Source organism: Chiloscyllium plagiosum, chromosome 33, assembly GCF_004010195.1.
Source record: "Chiloscyllium plagiosum isolate BGI_BamShark_2017 chromosome 33, ASM401019v2, whole genome shotgun sequence".
Lineage (NCBI taxonomy): Eukaryota > Metazoa > Chordata > Chondrichthyes > Orectolobiformes > Hemiscylliidae > Chiloscyllium > Chiloscyllium plagiosum.
The window spans coordinates 18,238,976-18,252,481 of record NC_057742.1 but is presented as its reverse complement, the minus strand read 5'-3'; the positions used below and the strand labels follow the sequence as shown (position 1 = coordinate 18,252,481).

Sequence of the window (13,506 nt, the reverse complement as noted above, 5' to 3'; positions counted from 1 at the left end):
CCTCCTCCAAGTCCCTCCTCCCTACCTTTTATCTTCTCCTGCTGAACACTCTCTGCTCATTCCTGAAGAAGGGCATGTGCCCGAAACGTCGAATCTTCTGTTCCCTAGATGCTGCCTGACCTGCTGTGCTGTTCCAGCAATAAAGTTTCAGCCTTGATGCCTTACAAGGCTGGTTTCTCCCCTGTGTGACCATGGCTGATGACTCTGTTAAACAACTCCCTGGCAGAGACTGAATGTAAATACAAAGTGGCTGATTCTTCAATCGGGGTCATCCTGGAGCAGCCAGTAAGCTTTGTACAGATGATCTAATATTGGATCAGTCTGGGGAAGGGGCCTTATAATACATTTCAGTCAGAATATACCCCATGATGCTTGCATGCTTTGCTGTACACAACGGAGCGGGCAGAGAGGATGTAATGGATTCTGAAGACCTGGAAGAGCAGCAATGATCTTCCAAGGATGAAGATAATATTGAACGGGAGGAGCATCACCTTCTGGTGCAGTGTCTGGAGAACCAAGCCAGACAGGACTTAATTGACAAGCTTACCAAGTATCTGTGAGTTGGGTGCAGTGATCACACATTGACTATTACTGTGTTGCAGTTCAAGAAGCAGACAGTCCAGGTCTATTCCCAGAAGCAACTGCAGCTTCTGTTTGTTTGCTTTTGCTGTTGCTGGGATGAGTCTAAGGTTCCTTGGTTCTTCAGTGAAACACCTGAGATGCTTTTATTTTGGTTGCTTTCCAGTAAATGGCAGCTGCAGACTGCCACACTGGACCTGGTACACAGCTGGGCTTCAAAGGTATGCCAGTGCTGGGAATCCAGGAAATCCTACCAGTGGCAAGTGTTCACCTGTGACAAGAGGGAGGATATGATGAGTGGACGTCAGAGGAATGCAGTGCGTGGGTGATGAGGTGATCTTTGAAGGATAGCAAGAGAAATCTCTCAAACTCTTACAAAGAGAAAACCCTCCGTTACAGTTGGGACATTTAAGCAACTCTTGGATAGGCACAAGGAAGATAGTACAATTAAGGGTGTATAGGTTAGTCTGATCTTAGAGTCGAATAAAAGGCCGGTCCACCATCGAGGGCCAAAGGGCCTGTACTGTTCTATGAAACTTGACAAAATTAATGCTTAGTCAATTTCTAATGAAATTCAATCCATGGTCATTCCGTCACTGGATAATGGTCAGCAGCAAGATCTCTGATTATGTCTAAAGGCCAGTAGTTTCTCACCACTTTGGTTGAGATGATCTAACTTGGCATTTACCTAGATTAAATCCTGAGACATTGCTGGTCACTACAGCACATTGCCATGGGACTTGGTACAGATACCCACTGAAATATCAAGAAGAGCCATTAAAATTTTCTTTACACCTATCTGACTGTTGAAACTGAATTTCTCTCAGTTGTCTAGGTTTTATTAAAATTGTCACAAAAGTTGTTTTCCCTCTGGCGGTGTACTCTAACATAGAGGACCATAACCTCAGAACTAGGAACCCAACATTTAAGACACTGTTGAAGAGAAATTTCTTCATTCAGAGGGGTGTGAATCTTTGGAATTCTTATCCCAGATGTTTATGGACGTTTCATCATTGAATATATTCAAGATTGACTTGAATAGATTTTTGATCTGTCAGAAATTTAGGAATGTGGGAGCGGACAGGAAATTGAAGACAGAAGATGAAGCATAAATGTAATGAATAGTGGAGTTATCTTGACAAGCCAGATGATCTACCCTTGCTCTGAATTGTTGTGCTCTAATGTATCACATAAAGCACAACAGACTAATGCAGAATATTAGTACATCAGAAAGTACAAAAGAGCAAAAGAAATTATTTCTGCTTTTTTGTGCTATTATTGACAGCAGCAGTATATCTTGTGCTCTCTCTGAGCACACTTGGTTGTTGTGCATGCAAAGCTTTGCTGATTTGTAACATATCCATATTTCCTTGCTTCATACAGCTTTGATGTATTGAGTGTAGATTAGAGTAGTGCTGGAAAAGTACAACAGGTCAGGCAGCATCTGAGGAGCAGGAAAATCGACGTTTCGGGCAAAAGCCCGATGTATTGATCATCAATGTGAAATAGTATGATTATCTAACTCAAAAGCAAACAAAATTTGCTCATAAATTGCAGATGATGAGGGTGGGAAATGCTTTGCAAGGCTACATTCAAGTTAGGACATTCAGATGTTGCTCAATGACAGCTTGAGCTTTGGCGACCTTGACTCATGGCAATGATTAGATTCTAACTTTATAATCGGAGTCGAAGAGTGTAGTGCTGGAAAAGCACAGCCGGTCAGGCAGCATCCGGGAAGCAGGAAAATCGATGTTTTGAGCATAAGCTCTTCATCATCAATGAGGGGGTGGCCCAAGGGGGCTGAGAGGTAAATGGGAGAGGGGTGGGGTTGGGGGGAGAGAAGGTAACTGGGAATGCAATAAGTCAATGAAGTTGGCATTCCTGATGAAGGGCTTTTGCCCGAAACGTCAATTTTCCTGCTCCTCTGATGCTGCCTGACATGCTGTGCTTTTCCAGCACCACTCTAATCTAGACAATGAAGTTTGCAGTGAAGGTGATAGGTCGGAGAGGAAGTCTATTGTCCAGTTCTCAAAATTTAAACCTGCACTGCAAACTCTATTTAATTTGAATACTATATTTCCATGAGTTAATCCCAATGAAGCTATTGTGGCAATATAAACTTCACCATCGACTTAGTGAGTGGCACCTGAACTTCATTTACAATGGCAAGTGAGTTTAATGTTGGTTACCTTCAATGGCTGAGAAAGCAGTGGCTGAGAAGCTCTACTTCAGAAGCTTGATTCTCTCTTGTTCCTCAGCATAGGAACAGGAGGAGGCCATTCAGCCCCTTAAACCTATTCCACCATTCAGTGAGATTGTGGTTGACCTGTGGCCTGATACAATATACTTGCCTTTGGCCGATATCCTTTAACACCTTCGCTTAACAAAAAAATTATCTGCCTCAGATTTAAAACTACCAAGGGATCCTGCATCCACTGCCATTTGCAGAAGTGAGTTCTAAATATCTCCCACTCTGTGTGTAGAAGGGCTTGGTATCATCTCTCCTAAACGGTCTAGTTCCAGTTCTCCATCTATCCCTCCTAGTTCTAGAATCCCCAAACAATGGAAATAGTTTATCATTCCTGCCTTTTCCTGTTAATATCTTGAAAACTTCGATCAGATCACTTATTAACCATCTGAATTCTGGAGAAAACAGGCCTAATTTGTACAATCTGTCCTTTCGATCCCTGAAGTTCAGATATCAATTATAGCTTTTCTCTTATCGTTCTGCTTATATTTTATGCAAAGTTATCACAGTAAAATAGTAATGTGATCTGTTCCTATTAACAACAACCCATCCAATCCGTGTGCCTAGTCTCGTTGGTGTATGTTTGGGACTGTTCTCTTTTCCACTATCAGTTTGTGCTGTTTACTTACAAATTCATTTGATTGCAATTTAATGAACATTGCAACTATTTAAGAAAAAATAATTTGTCAGAGCTGACCTATTGCATGAATAAGAATGACTCTGTTATGTCTCTCAGAGAGTTTCCAGGTGGCTGGTTGGTCCATCCGGACGTACATGGCTGTTTCTAATTGTGTGGCCTTTCATTGCTCAGTGGATAGTGCATGTTTTTCTTCGCAGAAGAAGGAGTTGAACATCTGTGGTGAGTGTTCATTCCCTTTGGGAATCAGCTTCTTTAACTTAATTTGATCCGTGTGTATATTGTATTGTCCTATAATGTCATATTTTTAGGAAGTGGCAGTTCATACATCACATTGGATGTACCCTAAAATGCCTGAAATCACTGTTACTTTTTCTGGAAATTTGCAGCTACAGAAGAAAAAGCAAGTGGAAATATTAATGCTGCACACTTGTTTTATTTTAATCAAAAGATCTTTCCCAAAATAACTCAATAAAACTTGGGCATCAATTCTTTTAAATAGCTGAGAGACTGTTTGTTTATAGCCATCAGTCTGCCTCAGCCATGTTATAACACTTCAGGCTGTTTTTGCCAGATTCCAGCCACGGTCGTAGTCACACCCATGTGGCTCTGACAGCTCCAAATGGAAATAAACCCAATAAAGCTCAAATTACTCAGCAGTTAAAGGGATTTAGAGATTTTGTGAAGCGATGTATTTCTTTGCAGTAGGGCAGTGAATTTGCTGCTTTTTTTTGGTGGGGGGGGGGGGGGGAGAACTTCAGTAAGTTTTTGCCCTATCGAATTAAACATTAAAGCTAAGCAATTCCTAAAGCTTCCCCACGCATACCCCAATCCCCATTCCATCATGTGTTTTGGATAGCTCTTATTACATGTGCAAAGACAAACGGGCTCCGATAAAGTTACAAACGAAGATTGTGTTGTCACTTTTTTGGAAACTTTTATACTTATTTCTGGCAGTAGTTTACTTTGGAGCCAGCTGTGAATGTCGTAGTTTCCTTTCAGTGTTTAACAGTTGTGAACAGAGATGGAGTGTGAGAAATATGATGAAATACGGATGGCATTGTGGCATTTGTAAGCATTTTGATGCCTTATTCAGATCTATGTTGGAATGGCAGTGAACTGAGGAGCTTCTTGGTTTAACTGTGGTTACAGCTTTTTAATAAAGTATTGTATTTTTCGAAAAGCACGTTGAAGCAAATGCCTTTGCTTCAGGGTGAGGTGGGGAATGTGTATATTGTCATTCACACCATATTTCAGTGGATTGCAGAATCTTTTAAATATTTGTCATTATTTATTTGTCTGAAAATTTGATCCAATTTATATCAAAATTCTCCTGATCATGCCAAAGAAATGTAACATGGCAAAGTCCTTTTAGTGAAGATGTCTCATGTCCGCTTGTGTGTCCATGCTGAACATCTCTATGACTCTAAGGGATTGTGCTAAGGACCCAGTCGTGGAAATTGGTTGCATCTCACATTGACTTGTTTAGCAAGAGCCCCTCTCGCCATAATGGAGTCATACAGCACTGAAACAGACCCTCCAGTTCAACTCATCCACGCCAATCAAACATCCCAATCTGACCTTGTCCCATTTGCCAGCATGTATAAAGGTTATAATTGGACCAGCCTCCACAAGTTCCTCTGGCAGTTGATTCCATACATGCACCACCCTCCCTGAAAAAAAGTTACTCTCAGATCCTTACTAAATCTTGCTCCTCGACCATAAACCGATGCCCTCTGGTTTTGAACTCCCCTACTCGGGGGGGGGGAGAGGAGGAAGATCTTGACTATTCACCCTATCCATGCCCCACATGATTTTGTAAACCTCTGTAAGGTCACCCCTCAGCCTCCGCTCCAGGGGAGAAAAACTCCAGCATATACAGCCTCTCCCTATAATGCAAAACTTCTAGAGCCAGTAACATCCTTGTAAATCTTTCCTGCACCCTCTCAAGTATAATAACATCATTCCTATAGAAGTCAAAAAGTGTGGTCCTGGAAAAGCACAACATCAGGCTTTGAGGAGCAGGAGAATTGACGTTTCGGGCATAAGCCCTTCATCCTGAATGATGAAGAGCTTATGACTGAAATGTCGATTCTCCTCAACCACGAACGCTCCCTGACCTGCTTTGCTTTTCCAGTGCCACACTTTTCGACTCTGACATCCAGCATCTGCAGTCCTCACTTTCTACTTCATATGGAAGGGTGACCAGAATTGAATACACTAATACACTAATCTAAAAGTGGTCTCAACAGTGATCCAGATCAAATCTTGCCATTAAATAGAAGAGAGTTTCTCATAAGGAACTCCAGAAGATCCTCCTCACATAAACCACCTTCTGCACACACAGACATGCATGCACACACAGTTCCAAATAAAACCTGCAGTTTGAAATGAACAGCCTCCTGGCTTCATGGTCATAGGACAAGCTCTCAAAATCCTAGCAGTTATTGTTAAGCGCCTGGCAGCTGCCAAGCTCATTGGATGCTTTGACCCTTTTACCAACTCGGGCTGTCACAATAAACCTAACTTAAATCAGCAAACGCTGGTTCTGAGAGATTTGCACTTCACAGGAAACATTACCAAAGCTCACTAGAGCACTAGCATTTGAAATTAAAGCAAAATTCTAGAATTCTAATTCAATTAATGGAACTTTGGCTTCTGAGTGAAACGACTGTGGATTTAGTTGATGCTACTGGATTTGAGCTCTTACTTTCGAGTGACACTTTACTGCAATGTTGCATGAGTGCCACATTGTCATGGTGTCATCATTTGGATGAGGTATTTAAAAAGAAAATGTTTCATATTGTGTAGCACTTTCATGACCATAGAACATCTAAAGCACCATACAGCCAATAAAGTAAATTTGAAATGTAGTCACTATTGTAATGTCGGAGATGTAGCAAAGCAGTGTGCTATGGCCACATTTTTTTTCTGACTTAAACTTTGGCCAGGACACCAGATAGAACTCCCCTGCTTTGAGAGCCAAGAGATCTTTTATGGTCACACAATTAAGCAGATAAGACCTTTATTTAAAGACTCATCCAAAAGGAGTACTTTTTTTCAGCACTCCCTCAGTTCTGCAATGGAGTGTCAATCTGCATTAAGTGTTTGATCCTCTGGAGTGTTATATTAAGATCCCGATGTAACAGTGATTGTACTTCAGACTGCTTTGTTGGTATAGAGTCATACAGGACAGAAGCAGACCCTTTGGCCCAACTCATTCATGCTGACTCAATTTTGTAAAACTGTATTAGTCCCATTTGCCTGCATTTGCCCATAGCCCTCTATACTTTTCCAATCCAAATGTCATCTCCAGATGTCTTTTGAATGTTGCAATTGTACATGCCTCGCTATGTGGCCATTTTTTTAGATCACTTCTGCAGGAAATGAGAGGAACTTTGTAAATTCTAGTTTGAATTTCTTTCTTACTGCTATATAACATGTTCACCAATTCTGTGGTTTTTGTTTTGTAATTTTCCTATTGTATTCGTCAAGTACCTTTTAAACTGCTAAATGATCAACCAATGAATAAAACTGCATGGTTAATGATTAATAATTCAGCACAAACAACTGAGCTACTGGAGAGGTCACTTGCCAGCCTTTGCTGCCTCCCTGATCATAAAGTGAGAATTCTCCTGAAGTGTTTTGTATTTGTTGTACATGCATCCTTGAACTCAGTGTTGTATTCAATGTAAGCTATCAATGATTTGTGCAGTTTTACACTGTTGGATAAGGGGATTGGCACACTATATATTTTTAATATTTTTGCATGCATCTTCAATTCTGCTATACGAGATTTTGATGGACGGAAATTACTATTTTCTCCCTCCAGACTGATACACACACAAATGCTTAATAAATTTGACATTATCAGCTGTATTGTTAGCCACTAATAAATCCGAGTGAGATCACGACTTTTTTCTAGAACGGGCTATAAAGATAAATATGGCAATGTTGTTGTCTCGAGGTCATTCGTTCATATTTGTTTTACATTAAATCATAACATTCACAGTAAATGAAAGACATTTATCACTTATCAAGACATTACATTAGCTATTAGAGTCTTTGCTAGTACCCAAAATAGGAAAACAAGACAACTGGTAACGTTCACTGTATCTATTTTGTTTTGTGGTACGTCTTAAACTCCCTCTCTGCTCCCCAACATATTGACAAAATGGTGATGAGTGTGTTGGAAATTGGGACGTTAAGTGGTGAAACTTGACTCCAACCTGCTGTGATGTGCCTACTTCCTGTTTAACCATTGCCGATTGGGGTCGTGAGGAGTTATACATGTATTGATCCCTGTTATACATACCTAAAATGTTAAGGATAAGAGGAAAGGCCATGTTGTCCATGATGGTCAGTTTTGTTCACACCCCAATCCACTAACCCAAATCCATAAATCTGGCCCCTCTCCTTTCTCTGTTTCAATGATCATTTTGATAATTAATTTGATGCTGTTTTTCACGTTATATTGTTATGGCTTGTATTCTTCTCAGTTGGTGTTAATATTCAGATGCATCACCACTGTGAACAGCTTGCCTGGATCAGTTTTGGTAATTCATTTAGGTAATAGTCAGGCAAGTTACATTTTGATCAAAATCTTTTAAAAGAAAGAGCAAGCTTAATGTCTTCCCTCCTACCTTAAATTCTTGATACCCAGAGTTATCTTTACCTTTGCATCTTCACCCTCTGAAGGGGAAGTCCTCACTCCTCATGTCCTCATGACTCTTTATATTCCTAATGTAAACTTGGTTCTGTAATGCGTGCTGCTCACTCTTCCCCCTTACACTTATGATGGTAGCTCACCCAATATCCATCGTGGGCAGACCTCAAGACTCATGATGATGTGTTGGAATAAAGTTCTCAAATGTCATTGAGTCAAAATCCTGAAATTCCCTCGCTAACAACCTTGTTGGTCTATCAACAGCACATGAACTGCTGAAGTTCAAAAAGGTGGCTCATGACATCACCTTTCCAAAGCAACTTGGGACAGGCAATAAATGCTGGCCAGTGAGCGACTCACTCATTCCATGAGCAAATAAAGCAGTGTCTAATGAAGAATTTGATTTTTTTTTTAAATTAAAAACTCTAAAAGTCAGTTCACAACAATTAACTTATTTTAATCCATTATTGAATAAAAGAATTCACAGTCATATTTCAAAGGGTTTATAACCACCTGAAACTGTCAATCAAACTGAACTGTGAGGTGCACTTCATTGGGATAATGGAATATGATGAAGTCCATCAAAAAACATTAATCCTGTAATGATAACCAGAAGGCTTTTGTGAACAGACAAAGTGAAAGGGCAAAGACTTTTCTTTCTTCAAACTTTGGACGATTTTATCAAGTACTTAAAGGGCAGGAGTTTTAAACCCTTGAAAATTGACTTTGATGGCTCTGTTGACAGTTTGTTTCAACAGCTGCTGTTTACAGTTCCAATGAGCTTGACAATTAATGGGGTTATGCCCTTCTTCCTCACATTCACATCTACTTTTAACAAGGGTATCTGACCCTGCCCTAAGTGGACCCAGGAATAAATTCAAAAAGGTACCTTACCAACGAAGGAATTTCACAAAGTTTAGACCTGTCCCTGCCAGGTCTAATCAGCACACATGTTCCCTGCACTTAGCTAATGAAACATGAACATGACCTTGGAGCCAAGGGCTGTTTTATATGGGCAGGTGCCCTCATGAGTGGCATCTCTCCAGTCTGGAGACTGCTGCAATTCACACGAAAATGTTGGTGGTGCACAATATTTGGGTCTCTTAAGCCATTTTCACAATGGCAGAGAGGCTCTGCGTCATTTGCAGAAATTTAGGGCAGTAAGTTACGTATTGCCCTTGTATGGTAGAGAGATTTGATGGACAAGAAATGCACACTAGAATTACCTCTGCTGCATTTTAGTTAGTTAAAGATTCCCTCTGCCGTCACTACTTTAGATCTCTATTTGCTGTATTTTCATATTTAGTACACTCATCTCTGCTGCCTTTCTGTTCACTTTCTACCATTTGCAATGTTCTGCCTTGTTCTTTCTTTCTGTTTGGAATGGGCACTGTGATATAGCGGTGAAGGCAGCCAATGTCAACTATATGTCATGTTTTTCTGGTGGCAGTATGTGGGAAATGCACCAAGCAACCCTCGCTACTTCTTTTCCCATAAACTTCAATCTCCTTACACTTGATTCTGCCTATCATCTTCCTCCTGTTCTGTCTCTCCATCCTTCCCATTATTTTGTCCCTACTCCTTTTCCAATCCCTACACAAATCCCTCACTCACATCATCCATGCATTCTAAAATTTCCTTTGTTTCATTTATTCCCTCAGATTTCAAATTAAGTGTCACATTCCTTCTATTGTTTAATATATCATTTTCGATTTTGGAGGAAGGTTCTGAGTAAGGGTCTGGATGCAAAAGTATGCATTCAAGACTTTTGGGCAAACGCTAAATAGTGTTGCAAAAATAATGTAAAGATATAAATTATTTGCATATATTCATTTGTTTAATGTACATAAGTTAAATAGCTTCTTCCCCACATTTTGCATGCAGAACTTTATTTGACTAAACGTTAGTCGCAACGGTGTGAAAAATACAGTGTATAATGTTTTTTATGAAACATTCAAGAATGATATACTTTACTATCTCTTTGTAAAAGCACTCTCACATTTTTCCCATTTCTTTTGAAGAGATGACAGCACACTTACCTGTAACAGTATTATGTATTTTCCATTACCACCAGTGATCTGTGCATACATAGAATTATTTTGAATTGTATCACTATATATCGCATTTTAAATTTCTGTGACACATTTTCAAATAGATTTTGTTTTTAAAAATAAATCCAGCTGTTTCCAATCTACCATAAAACATCTCTAGCAACAGAACATCACTTCTAATGGACTACAGGACTCAGGATGCTGTAATTAACTTACAGATGTTTTTGCAATGTCAGTTTTATCCTTCAAGACAATGCAAGATTATGTACAGTTGTTCCTAAACAGACAAGAACTGCATTGTGCTGTAAGGTATTGTGCTTCAAACTGTAAAACAGCTTTTCATTCAACTTACTGTGAACAAAGTTACAGATGATCTGTTAATTGACATTTAAAACAAATCTCAAGACGAATCTGAGACAACACACCTGAGCCCATTCCAATAGAAACAGGGAATAAGGAACTAACATTGCAACTAAACAAATAGGATGAATAAAGTTTAGAGGAAGAGGCAAAATTTCTACCAGAAATTCTAGCGAATCAGGAGACTAACAAGAATGAAGAACTGATAGAAATGAGAATTAATAAAGTAATAGTCGTGGGGAAATAAATAGGATTGAAAGTTAGTCAATCTCATGGATCCAATGATTCACATTCTAGAATTTTGAATAAGGTGGTTGTAAAAAGAGAAAGAAAATACATTGATGGTCATCTTCCAAAATTGGACAGACTCTGGAATAGTTCCTGCAGATTGAAATGCAGCAACTGTAACCCTGTTATTTCAGAAAGGAAAGAAGGAGAAAAGAAGGAACTACAGACTTGTTAATCTTATTGGAATATTGCATGCAATTCTGGTCTCCTTCCTATCGGAAAGATGTTGTGAAACTTAAAAGGGTTCAGAAAAGATTTACAAGGATGTTGCCAGGGTTGGAGGATTTGAGCTATCGGGAAAGGCTGAACAGGCTGGGGCTGTTTTCCCTGGACTGTCAGAAGCTGAGGGGTGACCTTATAGAGGTTTACAAAATTATGAGGGGCATGGATAGGGTAAATAGGCAAAGTCTTTTTCCTGGGGTCGGGAAGTCCATAACTGGAGGGTATAGATTTAGGGTGAGAGGGGAAAGATATAAAAGAGACCTAAGGAGCAACTTTTTCACACACAGGGTGGTACGTGTATGGAATGAGCTGCCAGAGGAAGTGGAGGAGGCTGCTACAATTGCAACATTAAAGAGGCATTTGGATGGGTATATGAATAGGAAAGGCTTGGAGGGATATGGGCCGGGTGCTGGCAGGTGGGACTAGATTGGGTTGGGATATCTGGTCGGCATGGATGGGTTGATTGAACCCGGATCTCTGGCGCTGCGAGGCAGCAGTGCTAACCACTGTGCCACCGTGCCGCCAATTTGCTGGGAGGGAAATTGTTGAAATCTACTTCAAAGGATGTGAAATCTGGATACTTAGAAAATTATGTGAAGATTAGACAGTGTAAGTATTGATGAAAGAAAAATCTTGTTTGGCAATCCTTTGGAGTTTTTTGAGGTTATAGCAAGCAAATTAGTTAAGGAAAACCAGTCCATGTGGTATATTTGTGTTTTCAGAAGACTTTCAGTAAGGTTCAAAACCAGGAGATTTGAAAGCAAAAGTAGATTACATGGCATTGGGGTGATACGCTGACATTGTTCCTACTTTGGTTTCAGTCTGTTAACCAATGAGGCCATTCTCAGGATGATGAGTCCGAGCTGTTGCAAGGATCAGTGTTTGGGTGCAATTTGTTCATTGACTATTTGGATGTGGGGACCAGATGTAACATTGCCATCTTTGCTTATGACATAAAATGAGGTGGGAATAGGAGTTGAGACAACAGCAAAGAAACTTCATGGGGATTTAGACAGCTAAATGAGTGACCAAGAACATTTAAGACAGAATATAATGTGAATAAGTGTGAACTTTGCCACTTTGGCAAGGAAAATAGGGCGTGAAAATAGAAATTGCTGGAAATTCTCAGCAGGTCTGACAGCATTTGTGGAGAGAAATCGGAGTTGACATTTTGGGTCAAGTGACCCTTCCTCATCTTTTCCAGCAATTTCTATTTTTGTTTCTGATCTACAATATCCGCAGTTCTTTCAGTTTGTAGAAAGCTAGAGTGCATCTGTAATGGTGAGAGACGAGGGGGTGCAAGTGCCCAAAAATATCTGGCTAATCTCAGTCACTGAACGTTGGTCTGCAGATAATGCCGTCAATTAGGAAAGCAATAATATGGTTTTATTGCTAAACAATCTGAATATGGGTGAAGATGTCCTGCTCCAATTGCATAAAGACAGTGATATGCATTTGGAGCATTTTATACAGTTTTGGTCATCTTGTTAGATTCCCTACAGTATGGAAATAGGCCACTTGGCCCAACAAAGTTCACACCAACTCTCTGAAGAGTAACCCACCCAGACCCATTCCCCTACCCACTATTTACCCCTTACTAATGCACCTAACACTATGGACAATTAAGCGTGACCAATTCACCTGACCTGCACATCTTTGGATTGTGGGAGGAAACTGGAACACCCAGAGTAAACCCACACAGACAGTCGCCGGAGGCAGGAATTGAACCCGGGTCTCTGGCGCTGTGAGGCAGCAGTACTAACCACTGAGCCACCATGCCACCCCAAGGAAAGATCTACTTGCTACAAGAAAATGTAGTTGAAGTTCACCAGACAGATCCTGGGATGGCAAGATTGTCAGGAGAGTTTGTGAAGACTAGGCCCTGTAGTGTATAGAATTTAGAGGAGTAAGTGATAAGCTAATTGAGATATGCAAAATTCTTATAGGGATTGACAGGGTCGATGTAGGAAGGACCGCTCCCCTGGCTGGAGAGCCTAGAACCAGGGAAGACAGTTTCGGAATAAGGAGTACACCATTTAGGACTGAGAAGAGTGTTGAATGTTTGGAATCAGCCACACCAGAGGACCCTAGAGATTCAGTTGTTAATTATGTTCAAGACAGAGATCAATTGATTTCTAGGTATTAATTATAACAAGGTAGATGGGGAAAGTGCCATTGAAGTAGACGATCGACCTTGATCTGGTTGAATAGTGGAGCAGGCTCAAAAGGCTGACTGCTCCAACCCTGCTCCTTGGTTCCATTGTCCCTGTTTGCAAGTGTGAATGTTTTCAAAAGGTCTCTGAAAAGTCTAATTTGAAATCAGGTGCCTGTCTCTTTGTTTATTGTGAAAATTATTTTTTCAAAAATAATTTCCGTTAGAATGATTCGACATGGCCTCTGTGTCCTGAACCTGTGCCGACTTTCTCTTTTACATGTCTACAGATTCATTTCAATG

At 40.3% G+C, this 13,506-nt stretch overlaps 1 protein-coding gene across 7 annotated transcripts in view; it reads left to right on the top strand.

The window, feature by feature from the left end:
- Positions 1-13,506, top strand: part of LOC122539903 (acyl-CoA-binding domain-containing protein 5-like) — a 193,530-nt gene that overhangs the window by 92,258 nt on the left and 87,766 nt on the right. For all 7 annotated transcript variants that reach the window (XR_006309206.1, XR_006309204.1, XR_006309205.1 and 4 more), the window contains one exon: positions 3,564-3,686. Coding sequence is in view for 2 of the 7 variants with exons in the window: in XM_043675060.1 (XP_043530995.1) it covers positions 3,564-3,677 (114 nt within the window). In the remaining 5 variants the exon portion in view is untranslated. The remainder of the gene's footprint in view (positions 1-3,563; positions 3,687-13,506) is intronic.